This window comes from Rhinoraja longicauda, chromosome 5 (assembly GCF_053455715.1).
Source record: "Rhinoraja longicauda isolate Sanriku21f chromosome 5, sRhiLon1.1, whole genome shotgun sequence".
In the NCBI taxonomy this organism is placed as follows: domain Eukaryota; kingdom Metazoa; phylum Chordata; class Chondrichthyes; order Rajiformes; family Arhynchobatidae; genus Rhinoraja; species Rhinoraja longicauda.
In genome coordinates, this window is record NC_135957.1 from 70,044,933 (window position 1) to 70,062,945 (window position 18,013).

At 41.4% G+C, this 18,013-nt stretch overlaps 1 protein-coding gene across 1 annotated transcript in view; it reads right to left on the reverse strand.

The window, feature by feature from the left end:
- LOC144594044 (uncharacterized) overlaps window positions 1–18,013 on the reverse strand; it is a 50,278-nt gene that overhangs the window by 3,433 nt on the left and 28,832 nt on the right. Inside the window, exons 6-12 of the mRNA XM_078400213.1 lie at window positions 15,704–15,786; window positions 13,030–13,155; window positions 12,689–12,734; window positions 11,322–11,455; window positions 8,037–8,165; window positions 6,385–6,499; window positions 2,680–2,814 (exon numbers count right to left, since the gene is read on the reverse strand). Coding sequence (XP_078256339.1) covers window positions 2,680–2,814; window positions 6,385–6,499; window positions 8,037–8,165; window positions 11,322–11,455; window positions 12,689–12,734; window positions 13,030–13,155; window positions 15,704–15,786 — 768 coding nt within the window. The remainder of the gene's footprint in view (window positions 1–2,679; window positions 2,815–6,384; window positions 6,500–8,036; window positions 8,166–11,321; window positions 11,456–12,688; window positions 12,735–13,029; window positions 13,156–15,703; window positions 15,787–18,013) is intronic.

Genomic DNA, 18,013 nt, shown 5'->3' on the forward strand with positions numbered 1-18,013 from the left:
CCTAGGTTCCTCTCTAAACCTTTCCTCCCTCACCTTGAATTTCTGCTTATCCTTTATCCTGCCAGCCCTGCCCTTCACTCTAACAGGAACATATCTGCCTAGAACAGTCCCAATCTCACTTTTAACAGCTGGCCACTTGTCAGACATCCCATAATCCACAGAGCTTCTCCTACTCAATCTTTTCAATTTCACATATAATGGTATCAAAATTAGTGTTACCCCAATTTAGGACATTAACTTGGGGATTAAACCAATCTTTATCCATAACTATTTTCAAAAATTATGGTTGCTGGTCTCAAAGTGCTCCCTCACCAATACTTCAGACACTTGCCCAGCCCAGTTTCCCAATTTGAGACCTTTCACTGCACCTGTGGCTCCAAACATAGACAACCACATTGATCCTATACTCTCACGAGTTACCCCTTTGCTCTTAATTTACTTACAGAATCTTAGATTTTTTTCTTTTCAATTGTTCAATGGTACATTTCCTTGTCTGCCCAGGCTATTTCATGTCCTCTTTTTTTTGTCTTGTAGATCTCCCTATTAGGTGTAGAAGGGAAATCAGGAGGACAAAAAGAGGACACGGAATAGTTTGGGCAGATAGAGTCAGAGAGTGATACAGTGTGGAAACAGGCCCTTCGGCCCAACTTGCCCACACCGGCCAACAATGTCCCAGCTACACTAGTCCCACTTGCCTGCGCTTGGTCCATATCCCTCCAAACCTGTCCTATCCATGTACCTGTCTCTTAAACGATGGAATAGTCCCAACCTCAACTATAGCTCTGGCAGCTTGTTCCATACACCCACCACCCTTTGTGTGAAAAAGTTACCCCTCGGATTCCTATTAAATCTTTTCCCCTGCATCTTGAACCTATGTCCTCTGGTCCTCGATTCCCCTACTCTGGGCAAGAGACTCATCTACCCCTCATCTTCCTCTCATGATTTTGTACACCTCTAAGATCCCCCCTCATCCTCCTGCGCTCCATGGAATAGAGACCCAGCCTACTCAACCTCTCCCTGCAGCTCACACCTTCTAGTCCTGGCAACATCCTCGTAAATCTTTTCTGAACCCTTTCAAGCTTGACAATATCTTTCCAATAACATGGTGCCCAGAACTGAACACAATATTCTAAATGCGGTCTCACCAACATTTTATCCAACTGCAACATGACCTCCCAACTTCTATACAGCAATAAGAGGTCCAATGTTGCCTCTTCTCTAGAAGGGCCGTCTTCAAAGACATTTTGTTGATAACTCAATTGAAGATGTGAAATTTAAAAAAACATAAGTTTAGTTTTTATAGTTTAGAGATGCAGCGTGGAAACAGGCATTTCAGCCAAACAAGTCTGCACCGACCAAAGATTCCCACACATTAACACTATCACTAACACTGTCAATAGACAATAGACAATAGGTGCAGGAGTAGGCCATTCAGCCCTTCGAGCCAGCACCGCCATTCAATGCGATCATGGCTGATCACTCTCAATCAGTACCCCGTTCCTGCCTTCTCCCCATACCCCCTCACTCCGCTATCCTTAAGAGCTCTATCCAGCTCTCTCTTGAAAGCATCCAACGAACTGGCCTCCACTGCCTTCTGAGGCAGAGAATTCCACACCTTCACCACTCTCTGACTGAAAAAGTTCTTCCTCATCTCCGTTCTAAATGGCCTACCCCTTATTCTTAAACTGTGGCCCCTTGTTCTGGACTCCCCCAACATTGGGAACATGTTTCCTGCCTCTAATGTGTCCAATCCCCTAATTATCTTATATGTTTCAATAAGATCCCCCCTCATCCTTCTAAATTCCAGTGTATACAAGCCCAATCGCTCCAGCCTTTCTGTCCTATGCACTCTATTAATGTGGAGGAGTCACTGTGGTGGATGTTTATGTTAAAATGTATTTTGTGTGTTTTGTCGCTTTTTATTGGCAATTCAACTGTATTGACTGTATGGCAATTCAAAATTCCTCGTATGTTGCAAAACATACTTGGCTAATAAAGTATGATTATGATTAGGGGCAATTTTACATTTATACCAACCTAATTAACCTACAAACCTGTATGTCTTTGGTGTGTGGGAGGAAACCGAAGACCTCAGAGAAAACCCAGACAGGTCACGGGGAGAACGTACAAACTCCATGCAGACAGCACTCAAAGGCAGCAACTCTACCGCTGTGCCACTGTGCTACCTTAGTATTCTAGAAAGACTCATGTAGTTCTTCCTCAAATTTGGTGCTATACATTTGAGGCACAATGTAAGACAAGAGAAAAGTGTTTACAATTCCAAAGGCTAGAGGAGAAATATTCTTTGCTGATTTAGCAATCTGACAAGTAAATGGAATTTGACATTTAATAGAAGTGTTCAATTATAGGTGTGGTCTGATCAGGGCTTCATGGAGCTTGTTCAGCATTCCAATTGCCTTAACCTGTTCACTGCCAAGTTTTTCTTTCACTATTAGCCATGACCCGAGTGGTGGCACTGAACAGATTAATGTTTTGGCATTACATTATGTTTGAACATAATATGCCTCAGATCACACTTATTACTCACAATTCTCAACTCAGAATTAATCTTTGCTGTTTTTTGGAAAATAAATGTTTTCCACCAATTTGTTTTCCTACAATAAAGGCTAAAGTGATAATCTAAATTCATGTTTTCATTTAACGATTAGATTTCTTTACCATGTACTCCAAGGTGGCAGATTATACAAGCTGCTTGGAAGGAGAGATCATTCTTTTCAGACTGGTCCGTGAGCATCAGTAGATGAGCTACTGTGTTCACATCTAATTCTTGTATTATTAGTGTTCTTATTGTTTCTGGGGGGGAAAAAAGAACAATCTATTCAACAAACACGGTTCAATACCTTTAATATCCAGTTTGCATGCATTCACATCTCACCACATAAAGTGCATTGAAAGAATGCCGTTTAGTTCAAAGCAAGAGATGACAATTCAGCTGAGTCACATGACTGGTTTGCTTTGCTACCTTTACTTAGCTCAGCAGTGCTGAGTTCCTCCAGCACTTTGACTTTTGCTCAAGATTAGAAACATAGAAAATAGGTGCAGGAGTAGGCCATTCAGCCCTTCGAACCAGCACTGCCATTCAATATGATCACGGCTGATATTTCAAAATCACTACCCTGTTCCTGCTTTCTCCCGATATCCCTTGATTCCGTTAGCCCTAAGAGTATATCTAGCTCTCTCTTGAAAACATCCAGTGAATTGGCCTCCATTCTCCACTGCCTTCTGTGGCAGAGAATTCCTCAGATTCACAACTCTTTGAGTGAAAAGATTCCAACAACCAAAAAGTACCAGTTCCGAAGCAGACAGCCATAACCTGCCTCAACGACTACACCAATAATCATGAAGTGCCTGGAGAAACTGGTCCTTAAGCACATCAAGGTTGCTCTCCCACCCACCCTGGATCCACACCAATATGCCTACAGAGCCAACGGATGACGCCATTGCCACTGCCCTCCATACTGTATTGCAACACCTAGAACAGCAAGGAGCATATGCACGGCTGCTGTTTGTTGATTATAGCTCTGCATTTAATACAATCATACCCAGCAGACTGGTCTCCAAGCTGTCCGACCTAGGCTTCGAACACAACATCTGCCTTTGGGTAAAGGACTTCCTTACAGACCGGCCGCTGTCAGTCAGGATGGTCCCCCACCACTCTCTCACTCTGTCACTCAGCACAGGGGCTCCACAAGTCTGTGTGCTGAGCCCCCTCCTCTACTCTCTCCATACCTATGACTATACCAACCCACAACACAAACACAATCATTAAATTTGCAGATGACACGACAGTGGCGGGGCTGATCACTGAGGGCGATGAATCAGCTTACAGGGAGGAGGTACAGAGGCTAACAGGCTGGTGCTCAGAAAACAACTTGGCACTCAACACAAAAAAACCAAAAGATCTCATCACCGACTTCAGGAAGAAGCAGTGTAAGAAAATAACTGCAGATGCTGGTACAAATCAAGGGTATTTATTCACAAAATTCTGGAGTAACTCAGCAGGTCAGGCAGCATCTCAGGAGAGAAGGAATGGGTGACGTTTCGGGTCGAGGCCTCGACCCGAAACGTCACCCATTCCTTCTCTCCTGAGATGCTGCCTGACCTGCTGAGTTACTCCAGAATTTTGTGAATAAATACCTTCAGGAAGAAGCAGGGTGACCATCCCCCCACTGCACATAAATGGAGAAAGAGTGGACAGAGTTTCCAGTTTCAGGTTCCTGGGCACCCACATCTCAGAAGATCTCACATGGTCAACCAACACAAACTCTCTGGTTAAGAAGGCACAACAGCGGCTTCATTTCCTAAGAACCTTCAGGAAAGTCAACCTGCCACAACAGCTGCTAGTGTCCTTCTACCGCTGCTCCATTGAGAGTGTCCAGACACGTGGGCTCCTGGTGTGGTCTGGCAACAGTTCTGCCGCTGACAAGAAGGCTCTGCAGAGAGTCAACACAGCCCAGAAGATCACCAACACACACCTGCCTGCCCTGGAAGACATCTATAGCTCCCGTTGCCTGCGGAAGGCATCCTGCATCCTAAAGAACCCATCTCACCCCGCCCATCACTTGTTTGCCCTTCTGCCCTCAGGAAAGCGCTACAGGTCCGTCAAAACGCACACCACAAGATTAACAAACAGTTTCTACCCTAAGGCCATCACCACACTGAACTCTGCACTGAAAGCACAATAGACAATATTTATACTGTACAATACCTACCTCTGTGCAATACTGATATATTCATTTATAATATTTATTTTTATAATACTACTAGAAAAGAGGGCCCGTTGGGCCCGTCCCCACACCCCCCATTCTCACTCCCCCAGCCCCACTCTTACTCTCCAAGTGTGCCCGTTGGGCCCGGAAAAGAGGGCCCGTTGGGCCCGTCCCCACACCCCCCATTCTCTCCTCCCCCAGCCCCACTCTTACTCTCCAAGTGTGCCCGTTGGGCCCGTCCTCCTGATCTGTGTATGTCAAGTGACCACTATAGCCTTCATTCTTTTTTTTTTTCCCTAATCAGATGTTTGTTTGTTTTTTCCTAATCAGATGTGCAGTACTTTGGTCAACGTGGGTTGTTTTTAAATGTGCTATACAAATAAAACTGACTTGACTTGACTTGACTTGCAATAACAAAAAAGACTTCTTGGAAGCTTTTCGAAACAATGTAGCCGTCACAAGCTGAAAACTAAATCCTTGCTGAAAACTAAATCCTTTTCTGGAAACTTTTGGAAACAAATGTAGCCCCTTGAAGAAAAGGGTTAGAAATGAAAAATTTAAACTTTAATATCTCTCTAGCTTTAAAAAGGTAGCTTCAATTTGAACGAAAGTACTTACAATAGTTGCCCAGGTTAATGGTGAATACGGCGGTACAAAAATCGTAGCGCTTTGGTGTACCGTCTAGGAGGAGTAGGGTTTGTAAGTAATCTTCCGTACATACACATATACATACATACATACGGAATGTTGGACCGCAGAGTTTTAGTATTATATAGATTGTGTGCAATATCTTATATTCTGACAAGGTGCAATATCTTCTATTCTGGTAAGGGTGCATACGTAGGCATAATGTGTATGCCTGTGTGAATCTGTGTGTGTGGCCCAGTGTGTGCACGTGAGTGTGTGAATAGCTTTTATTTTTTTCTCACTTTTACTGTTATTTAATTGTTATTTTTTATCTTGTACATTTGAGCTCCGCTCAGGCAGTGCGCCTGAATTTCATTGCATGCACCACTGCAATGACAAGAAAGACATTTTATTCGATTCTATTCTATCTGTAATTCCTTGTGTCACCAATTTACATTTTGTGCTTTGTTGCAAATATAAATAGGAGCAAAAGGAAAGAATTTTAAATTGCTTTATCTTTATTCTAAACACCCTTCGTTTAAACGCAAGTTTCAATTTCATTGCTGTTTTCATATGTAGGAATATAAATAGGTGTTCAAATAGATCAAGGCCTTCAGTATCAGTATCAAATCAGTTATACAGCTGAGAAACTGGTCATCATGAACAGATGCTGCCACCCTTATCTGTTTTCATTTACATTGTGCCCTTTAGTGTTGCTTCACATTGCACTGATAATTTCAGCGATCAATTTACTTCTACCTGCTACTCCTATGAGGTGAAATCTAGTTTCAATGACCACTGTTTTCAATCTTTTTCTAATCTCCTAATTTAAAAAAAAATACTTGCATTTCTGAGGGGTTTATGCGGTGATGTTTCACTTTACTCTCAGAGATTGCATTAACAATTTAATTTCTTATATTATTATATTACATTATATTAAATGCTTAGCTTTCAAGAAAAGAAACATCACAACTATCTGCTGATATGAACCGCTGCACAATCACAAAGGATGAATTAATATCCTCACCTTGCGTTGTGAGCTCAGCGATGCCAGCTGTCACGTGCAGCAAGGTCTCGGTGTTAACACTAAAACACCTGAGGGCCTGGAGCAGAGCTGCAGCACATCGACTGTCAATAATAGCCTGAAACACAAAAAATATTTTATTTAATGAATCAAAACCCAAAGTGATGGTCAAGGACTGTTGTGCCCCTTGGTTTTGTTATCCTGTGGTAAACCTGTGGGTCTCTCAGAACTACTATTGATTTCTCCAAATATTGAGCATGGAAGAAAAAAAAAAAGAGGTCCACAATTTCCCCACCTGATTTTCCCCACTGCTCCCCACCACCACTACCACCACCACCCCATCAATCCCCAGGCACACCCCACACAAAGAAAACCTAAAAGATTTGCAGAAGGCGTCCTAAAGTTGTAGAATCACACATCACAGAAACAGACAATTCCGCCCATGACATCCATGCTGACTATCAAAGTACCTATTCATATTAATCTAATTTACCAGCACATCGTCTGCGGCCTTCTTGACAATTTAAGTTCTCATAGAAATACTTAAATGTTGTGAGAGTACCTGCCTCCACCACCACTCAGACCCAATTCCAATCTTTAAACTCAATCCTTAATTCCAACTTTCCTTGGGATTCCTCAGATCCCCTCCAAACCTCTTATCGTAATTCTGTGCCCTCTAATTTTAAAAATGTCTGCTGATTTAAAAGTTTCCTATGGATTTTATCTGTGCCTCTCATAATTTTGTATTCTTCGATACCCTCTCTAGTTCACATCCTTTCTATAGTGTGGCAACCAAAACTATGCTAGGTTCTAAACTAGGTTTAGAACGGTGTAACATAATAAATATATGTGTAGGAAGGAACTGCTGATTCTGGTTTAAACCAAAGATAGACACAAAAATCTGGAGTAACTCAGCGGGACAGGCAGCATCTCTGGAGAGAAGGAATGGGTGATGTTTCGGGTCGAGACCCTTCTTCAGACTGAAAGTTCCATGACTTTCAGTCTGAAGAAGGGTCGAGACACGAAACGTCACCCACTCCTTCTATCCAGAAATGGTGCCTGTCCCGCTGAGTTACTCCAACTTTTTGTGTCTATTGTCATAATAAATAAATATATATATAATTTGGGTAAACAGTACGGGTCCCAGTATCAATCCCTGTGGCACACCACTAGTCATAGACTTTCAATGACAAAAACAACCCTCCACCGTCTTCTTCTGATGCCAAGCCAATTGTGGATCAAATTTGTCAACTAGTTTTGATCTCATGGGCTGTAACCTTTCTGCCCAGTTTACCACATGGAACCTTGTCAGAGGCTTTTTTGAGTTTATGTAGATTACATCAGCCACAGTACCCTCATCAATACATGCATATTTATTACTTGTTCCTACTCTCTGACAAAATTCATTAATACTCCAACACACTCTGCAACCGATCCTCAATTTATTTAAGGGAATTTATTTTTTTGCATTCTCTAACATGTTCACGATTTGTGATTTTCCTCTTTCAGTGCAGTGCATAAGCTGGTGAATATAACATTAAGACGCAGTACATAGACTCCTCCTTGATTTTCTATTATTGTTCCTACAATCACAATTTGGAAATTGGGCTTTGTTCCAAGGAAAACTGGCGTATCTTTAAATCGCAGGAACTTACCTGCTGAGTTTTACTTCTGGCTAATTTATGGATAATGGTAGCACCAAGATAACTGATTCCAGGATTTGTTTTGTAAACTAACAGTTGCTTTCCCAAGGTGTTCAAGATATTTTCTGACATAATAGCATCCTGTAAATAAAATAAAACTTTTCATCAACTAAACCAAATGATATTGTACCATCTACACTTCATTATTTTCTTGAGAAATCAAGCCATTTGTTTTTCAACGATTCATGGCAATACTTCAGATTTGTCTAAAAAAATAGATAGGAACATAGGACCCATTCAGCCCCTTGATATTGCTTGTTCATTTATACTTGTTCGTCTATACTTGAGTCACTTTCTGTCAGTGTCCCTTCATATCACTAAATAGCAAAAATCTGTTGACTAATTAAAGCTCTTGTCACTGTTCGTCTTTTCCTCCTGAGTACATAGAGTAAAACCTTAGTAATCACTTGGGACTCTGGTTGTGCTGGATTGGCATTTTTTCCAGACTATTGTACATTATTCAAATGAATACCCCAGCATATTTCACACACCGTTGCATTAAATTTCCCAGTGAATCAGGAAGATTTAAAAGCAGTGCAGGAGACAGGACCTTTGGCAATTGTGAAAGAGCATGGGAACTGGGGCCTTGTTGAGTTGAATGGGAGTGTGAGAAATAGAGCCCTGGTGTGATGGAACAGAGTGTGGCAATCAGCGTCTGGTGAAGTGGAAGGGAGTGTATGAACCAGTGCCCCAGGGTGTTAGAGGGAGAGTGGCAAACATTACCTGGTGAACCAGAAGCTGAACCATTGAGATATTTAACTGGTCTAATGGTGGATTGTAGGAGTTTTACTTTATCTCTACCCTCCCTTTTACCACCCAAGTAATTTCCAAAAAAGGTATTTTTTTCCCTGAGTTACAAAGCCTTGTCCTGTGTAAAACCTTATGCAAGTGCTTCACAACTATATCCATAGAATTTCACCACTTTCTATCTCAAAGTTATTGACTCTCGCAGCATGGAAACAGGCCCTTTGGACCGATGCGTTCATGTGGACCAAGTTGCCAATCTGAGCAAGTACTATTTTCCTGCATTTTGCACACATGCACTCAACGTTTCCAATCCGAATGTCTTTTAAACTTTGTAATTGTACCCAGCTCTACCATGTCATCTGGCAACACGTTCTACGTACCCACTACCTTCTGTGTGAAAACCTTCCCATTAAATCATTCCCCTTTCATTTTAAATCTATGCCCTCCCTCTCGTTCAAGACTCCCCTATCCCCTACCCTTGGAAGTAAGACTGTGATCATTCACCTTCTCTATGTCCCTCGTTGTTTTATATACGTTTATAAGGTTACTTCTCAGCCTCCTACGCTCCAGGGAAAACAACTGTAATTTATCTAGACTCTTCCAAAAACTCAAGCCCTCCAGTTAAATTCCGTCTGCCAGTCCGTGGCCCACTCCCAGTTGATCTGAATTGAATTGAATAAATATTATTAGCCAAGTATGTATACATACAAGGAATTTGCCTTGGTGCTTTGCTCGCAAGTAACAACACGAAGTACAGAAAACAATTAAGAATAAGACATTATAATTTAAACGTGAAGAATTAAATAAAATACCAGAGCACAAAAAACAGAGCATAACTTTTGGTTATTGAGTAGAGCTACTGCTCATGGACAAAAAGTTGTTTTTATGTCTGGCTGTGGCTGCTTTGACAGTCCGGAGTCGCCTCCCAGAGGGAAGTGCTTCAAAGAGTTTGTGGCCAGGGTGAGAGGGGTCAGAGATGATCTTGCCCACTCGCTTCCTGGCCCTTGCAGTGTACAGTTCGTCAATGGGGGGGAAGGTTGCAACCAACAACCTTCTCGGCTGATCGAATGATGCGCTGCAGCCTCCGGATGTCGTGCTTGGTGGCTGAGCCAAAGCAGACCATGATGGAGAAGTTTAGGACAGACTCTATGATGCCAGTATAAAACTGGATCATCATTGCCTGTGGCAGATTGTGTTTTCTCAGCTGCCGCAGGAAGTACATCCTCTGTTGGGCCTTTTTGACTGTGGAGTCGATGGTGGCCTCCCATTTAAGGTCCCTGGAGATGATTCTGCTGTAAACCAGGGCTTGTCGTTGTTGAACCTGATCCGGGTCCTAGTGAGAATGCAACTGTCCTCACAAAAGCTGACATAGGATGTCACAGTGCCTGTATAGTCATTGAAGCTTGTGGTTGCTTCCCTGAACACATTCCAATCAGAGCAGTCAAAGCAGGCCTGAGGGTTTTCAATGCCCTCGCTTGCCCACTTTTTCCATTGTTCTGACCACAGGCTCAGCAGATTTTAGTTTCTGCCCTGAGGTCGGAATAAGGTGAACCTAACAGTGATCAGAGAGACCCAGAGCTGCATGGGGAACAGAGCGATATGCGTTCCTCTGGATCCTGTTGTAAACTTCGATAACCTTCTTCACTTTCCACTATCTTAGATAGTCTTCCACAAATAAAAAACAGGTATGTTCCTTAGATATGAACTAATCCTGGTAGAAACAGGATGCTGGTTGATACCAAAGATAGACACAAAGTGCTGGAATAACTTAGCGGGTCAGGCAGCATCTCTGAAGAAAAAAGGATGGGTGACATTTTGGGTTGGGAGCCTTCTTCAGGTGAAGATCACCAAACCATTTTTTCTCAAGAGACGCTGCCTGACCCACTAAATTACTCCAGTATTTTGTGTCTATCTTTGATCTAATCCTAGTTATGTGCCTAGTTTTAAATGAAGATAGTTGGAATAATTCCATGCCCACCATCCAAGATATATCAACGTTTATTGACCAGAACAGAGATATCAAAGTTTATTGTCAATGTTATATATTTCCATTTCACATAATTTTACAGAATAATCTTGCTATCAGCCTCAGCAATATTTTTAAGCCCCCAAATCCATTACAGCCATTCTCTTCATCATGAATTTAAGAGAGTTTTCCAAGGGTGATTTACGTGAGCTCACAATCATGGATGATTTTGGGCTCTGAGTACTCAATTTATGGCTGTTGAATGCTCTGCGAACTTGCAGTAGAAAAAGGAGGTTACTCTTTAGCTTGGACGAAGAATATCTGCTCATCCACAACACTACTAATTAATCCAGAAATTTTATTTTGTATTGCCTCTGGTAATTCTCACATTTCTAGCAGTCCAAATGAAATGCTTCCAAAGATTAGTAATGGTAGTCATAAGATATTGTTTGTTGACACTAAACATCAAAAACAAAATTGATAATTATACTCCATGAAAGTCTTCAAAAGTAAGCATTTCCTACCATGTTGGAGTGGTTCTCTGACAGAGTGCTGAGTAAGGCCAGGGCTGCTTCATTCACATTTCCACCGGAGAATTTCAGCAAATCATGCAGCTGAGCCAAGCAGTTCATCGACACAATGTCCGCTTGAATGTTTTCTGTCGTGAGGAAAAGGACCATCAATTATAAGTTCATAAGTGATAGGAGCAGAATTAGGCCATTCGGCCCATCAAGTCTACTTCGCCATTGGATCATGGCTGATCTATCTCTCCCTCACAACCCCATTCTCCTGCCTTCTCCCCATAACCCCTGACACCCGTACTAATCTGAATTGGAATCTGCTAAGATGTTACCACTGATCATTGGTTGGGGCCACACACTCCATGAAAGTACGTAGCTTGATCTCTAACCTGGCCTAAGTTAGCCCAATGCAACTAGTTGGCAATGGGAATATTCCAATCAGCATTCATTTACTTAAGATGATGGTGTTAGCCAGAGGGCCTATTGATAATGTTTAAAACATATCAGGGCTTGTCTTGTGTACCACAGTCACAAAGTCTATCAACCAATCTTATTCAGTAAGAATATCTACTAGGGTATGATATTGAAGAGATATCGCTACCAGTAGAATTTTCTTTGATACAAGCCCCATGTTTAATACAGGGAAAATGGAGAAGAAAAATTAAAATGCTTTTCTTGGGTGAAAAAATGTTTCCTTTTCTTAGTGGGGTGAATCAATAAATAAAAGATTTAAAAATTGTTGGAAAAACACAGCAGGTCAGGCAGCATGTGTAGAAATGGAGACAAGAGTTAACATTTCAGGTCAAAGACCCTGCAACAAGAGAACATCATTTATCAGCCACAGTGGTCTCCATCTCACACATTTCGTCCACCGGCGTATCCCCCCCAACCCTCCCTCCTCCTTCATCTGGTTCTGGTCCCATCTGGTCTTCATCTCTTCCCTAGTGGCTCCCATATTCACCTTCCTTAGCAAATTCTAGTATTGGCAATCTTTATGATCCTGCTTGTCACCTTCCAGCAGCTATCTCCACCTTCATCCTCGTCTCCCCTACCTTGCTTCATATATGCATCGTTCTCCCACTTAAATGACAATATCATCATACTCATGTTTATCCCTTTCCAAAATTGATAATCAAATTTCAATCTCTTAAATGTTTCAACTAAGTTTTCGTTTGCAAGGCCAGGAAATATATAATTAACTGATTCGAAATCAATTCGAAGACTATACAACCACCCCTCCTTATGCAATTGGGACACCGGATTCAATCAGGATACGCTCTGAAAAAATTATGTGTAAAGATATTCCTACGACAGGGTTTATAGACGTTAAAATATAATAATTTATGCTGAATGTAAAATTGAACACCTACTATTTAGAGACAAGTTCTTGAGGCAGTAACATGCTTGACAGCAAACCTGTGGAGAATAACAAAGCGATTAAAAATGCCCGAGTCGATTAATTGTTGACGGATCAGTATAGTTCTGTAAAAACCTGAGAGCACCTTTATTTTAAGGACTCTTGTCCTTAAACCTCACTCTTTTAATCAAGCCTTTCACTTTCTCCACTAATATCTCCTTACGTGGCTTGGAGGTATCCTATTTTTGAAATATTTTTCTCGAGGCCCGTGCTAAAAGATGTGCAATAGATTGGGATTTATTTGATTTTATGTTTTGCAATCATAAAACAATGGATTGAAAAAAAACTGCTTACCTTTTCCACTGAGGAAGACATGAGAGACCGTAGCATCTTGAGAAGAAAGCCATCCCCTATTTGAAGCATGGACTGATGGTGATATGGGTTGGTTGCTATGTTGCTCAATGCAGCACAACTGTAATACTTTGAATGAAAATAATATGATAAGAATCGTACCACGCTAATTTCACCATTGGACACATTGCATATGGTATCTGGTATATCTAGTTAGCTACTTGCCAATGACATAAATATAAAAAGAGCTTGCTATTCCTTTCAGTTGATTAGGAAACACTGGGAAGTAATCTAAAAATAAAACCATAAAGCCTAATTAAATGGGGTGAATATGCTTACTATGCACATATAGGTACCTGACAGATGTGATTCCTGTTCAAACTATTGTTGTGCATAGCGGGTTATTTGTACTCAAACAAGCGACTGGTTCCACGCACTGCATTTACAATTCCTGCACAGGTTGAAGTTTAAATACTCAAGAGTCAAAAGTGTTTTATTGTCACATGTGCCAGACAGAACGATGAGATTCTTACTTGCAGCATCATAACAGAATATCTAAACATAGTACTCTGTAAATAATATAATAAACAAGAAAAAAAAGTTCAGTGCGTGTGCATGTACACATATATATGCATATGTACACATACACATTGCACAAATACATATATATATTACACATATGTGTATATGTGTATGTACGTGTACACATATATACACATACATACACGTACAAACATGTTTGATGTGCACAGCCCCATATGATGTTCTCCAGATGATAGCTTCAGTCATGGCATACCACAATGGTAGCCCAGCCCATTCCTATGGATCAGCACAGATCCCATTGCCACAGGCTGTCAAATAAACAACAGTCTGTGTAGAACATGCAGGTTGGGGTTTTCATGTTTCCTGATGCATGAAAATCCCACAAACACTTAAAGCAAAATGTCTCATTTGTACATTTCATTGTATTGGTAAGGAACAGCTGACAATTTTAGCTTATTTGGCTACTGGCATATTAAATAGCTGATCTTGAAGTGACAAAAGAGATTTGATAAACAACAAGATTTTCATGGATAGGACATGTTTGGAGGGATATGGACCAAACGCAGGCAGACAGGTCTAATGTAGCTGAGACATGTTGGCCAGTGTGGGCAAGTTAGGCCGAAGGGCCTGTTTCCACACTGTATGACTATGACTCTATAAAGAAGGAACTGGGAATTTTCGAGCTGTGAGTGACACGTAACTGAATCAAACCTGGGGAGTCTGCTAATTTTGTGCAATTAAATTAAAAAAACAAAAACAAATTCAAAATTCAATTTAATTTCCTGTTGCCTCTGTTAATGGCTCCAACAGATTACAGTTTAATGGTAAAGTCATCATAACCTCCAAGCAAATCCCAATAATTGACTCAAATTTCACATTACACGTTATATCACGTGTAATGGAGAACTGCATCAGAGAAATGCAAACAAACAAACTCATTAGCTATCAGAGACCAATGGAAAATAGGTGACAATAAGTGGGAACCTGTTCAGGTTGATTCTGGACAGATTTTTTGAAGCAGATTACTTGTTAGATTATCTCAGACAATTGAGAGTCAACTGATCTGGTGTGCATCTGTTCATAAGTTCTAGGAGCAGAATTAGGCCATTCGGCCCATTAAGTCTATTCCCGCTATTCAATCATGGCTGATCTATCTTTCCCTCTCAACCCCATTCTCCTGCCTTCTCCCCATAACCTCCGACACCCTTACTAATAAAGAATCTGTCTATCTCCACTAAAAATATTAATTGACTTGGCTTACACAGCTGTCTATGGTGAGTATCACATAAAGATCTAGTATCACATTAAGGCCAGAGCAAGAAAGAGAGGTAAGCTCACTTTCCTTAGTAAACCTAATCTAATAACAGTGCAATTTAATGACTATCATAAAGATTTATGGTCACTATTCATGGCCACTAGCTATTTGTACAGATTAATTTAATTAGCTGAAGTTTGAATTAATGTTACTGGATTATTAATGCATGAACATTTCAACTACCCCATCATACCCCTGAGTCTCAATCAGTTGTACCTGGTCTCACTATACATAACATGTTAAAGATGCTGGCGAATATTCCTTGGACATACCAAAATCTTATCATGGGATCCAGTAGAATTGATATCAGTTTCTAACCCATTCCAAGAACAGCAAATGCAGCACGGTTTGATAATAGCGATTTTTTTTTTAGCCAGCAACAGGGCAGCAATTGTTTGCTGTCGATCAACATCCAGCATCACTGGAAATGACTGATCCCCCATTTAAATAGTCAAACGCTTGTGATGCTATTAGCAATAGCCTATTATGGGAAATTGTTTCATAGAAACATAGAAAATAGGTGCAAGAGTAGGCCATTCGGCCCTTCGAGCCTGCACCGCCATTCAATATGATCATGGCTGATCATCCAACTCAGTATCCCGTACCTGCCTTCTCTCCATACCCCCTGATCCCTTTAGCCACAAGGGCCACATCTAACTCCCTCTTAAATAAAGCCAATGAAATGGCCTCAACAATAATCTAGCCTTCCACAATGAGTGGAAGATTAAAAAAATATACATTTTATTATGAGCTCCATTATTGTATCTTTGCTCGTGTTTGGTGCTTCGGTACAGAATGCGATTGCCATTGATTATTTACCTGGACCTCTGAGTCAGGAGACTGTAAGTGAAGGATCAAGACAGGGAGAGCCCCTTCTTTGCAGAGCAAATGTTGAATCTTTTCTATAAAATAAAAGTTTAATTTATTTAAAGCTATCAGGAATGAACATTTGACAATTTGTTTAAAATTCAGTCATGAATAAATTCCTTTCCACTAAACAAAAGATTGAAGCCATTATCTTCTTCCCTAATACAAATATTCCATCCTCCCCCAGGTCCCACCACCACACTGCACGCCAGACAATGGTTTGAAACGAGATGCAACACCTGTCCCTTTACCTCCCCCCTCAACTCCATCCAAGGACCCAAACAGTCTTTCCAGGTTAGACAAAGGTTCACCTGCACCTCCTCCAACCTCATCTATTGCATCCGCTGCTCTAGATGTCAACTTATTTACATCGGCAAAACCAAGCGCAGGCTCGGCGACCTCTTCGCTGAACACCTGCGCTCGGTCCGCATTAACCAAACTGATCTCCCGGTGACCGAGCACTTCAACTCCCCCTCCCATTCCCAGTCTGACCTTTCTGTCATGGGCCTCCTCCAGTACCATAGTAAGGCCCACCGGAAATTGGAGGAACAGCACCTCATATTTCGCCTGGGCAGTTTGCAGCCCAGTGGTATGAACGTCGACTTCTCCAACTTTAGATAGTTCCTCTGTCCCTCCCTTCCCCTCCTCCTTCCCAGATCCCCCTCTATCTTCCTGTCTCCACCTATATCCTTCCTTTGTCCCGCCCCCCTGACATCAGTCTGAAGAAGGGTCTCGACCCGAAACGTCACCCATTCCTTCTCTCTCGAGATGCTGCCTGACCTGCTGAGTTACTCCAGCATTTTGTGAATAAATCGATTTGTACCAGCATCTGCAGTTATTTTCTTATACATATGGTTTGAAACTCAATGTGCTACATAATCTTGATCTGAACTTAAGAACATATAAGAGCAAGACAAGGCCCCTAAATCTGTTCTGCTAGTCAATAAGATCAAAGCTAGTCCTCTACCCTATCCACTTCCCTGACCAATCCCCAAACACCTCGATTCCCTGTGTCCAATCATGCTCTGATCATTCTGACTACTTTTCCTCTCTTTTATGTAACCTCCCTACTTCTTTCGTCCCCACTATGTCGGTTTATCCATGATACATCCTTAACTATGTCTTTGTAGAAGAGACACAAAGATTCCAATACATTCTAGGCTGGTCTTCCCCTCTGGGTCACATCATAAACTTCAGCTCATCTGAAGCTTGCCTGTCCATGTTCTAACGTGCACCATTTATCCATTATATTTTGTCTTTTGATCTAAAGTGGCAATCTGGCTCTGTACTCAAGTCTCGCTACAGCAGCACTCAGAGTCCTAGAGTGATACAGTGTGGAAACAGGCCCTTCAGACCAACTTGCCCACATGTCTCAGCTACACTAGTCCCACCTGCCTGCGTTTGGTCCATATCCCTCCAAACTTGTCCTGTCTAACTGTTTCTTAAAAGTTGGTATAGTCCCAGCCTCAACTACTGCCTTTGGCGGCTTGTTCCGTACACACACCACCCTTTGTGTGAAAATGTTACCAGTCAGATTCCTCTTAAATTTTTTCCCCTTCACCTTGAACCCATGTCCTCTGGTCCTCGATTCCCCTACTCTGGGCAAGAGATTCTGTGCATCTACCCGAACCTAGTCCTCTCATGATTTTATACTCACTCAACTGTTATCTACTCTTGCTGGACAAATCACTGAGAGCTCTATATTTCTCCAACTTCATGTTTTTGAGCATAGTTCGCTCCGTTTACCCATCCATTTGAGGGTGTGCCTCAGCCCTTTAAGGAGTAAGTTTTGGCAGAGGGGTGCGCAGGAATTTTAAACTTGTCACCTTTTGTAAAGCACATATTTTGGACATTTTCAATACATATTCATGCATTCTTTACATGCTTAACCACTGCCTGTTATCAAGGGCATGTCATTGAGCACATCCCTGAGTTCTGGAGTTCCTAATATAAAATCCTCCTTAAAAGCTACATCAAAGCTTTTAGTCACCTCTTTCAACCTTTGCTCAATGTCAATTTTAATTTTGATTAGATTCTGTGAATTACATTGGGAGCTTTCAATATGTGACGGGTGTTTTATTATTAAACAAAGAAATGACAAAAGGCAGAACCTGCAAAGTAGTCACAGTGACCTACCTACTAGCTGATGAATGACTTGTGTTTTCTTTTTATGGGCTAAGGTTCAGCAGACAGATCAGTCATTTTGATAAAAATTGACACTTTCTGTACCACGAGGGTGAATACAATGACTTGCAATGTTAA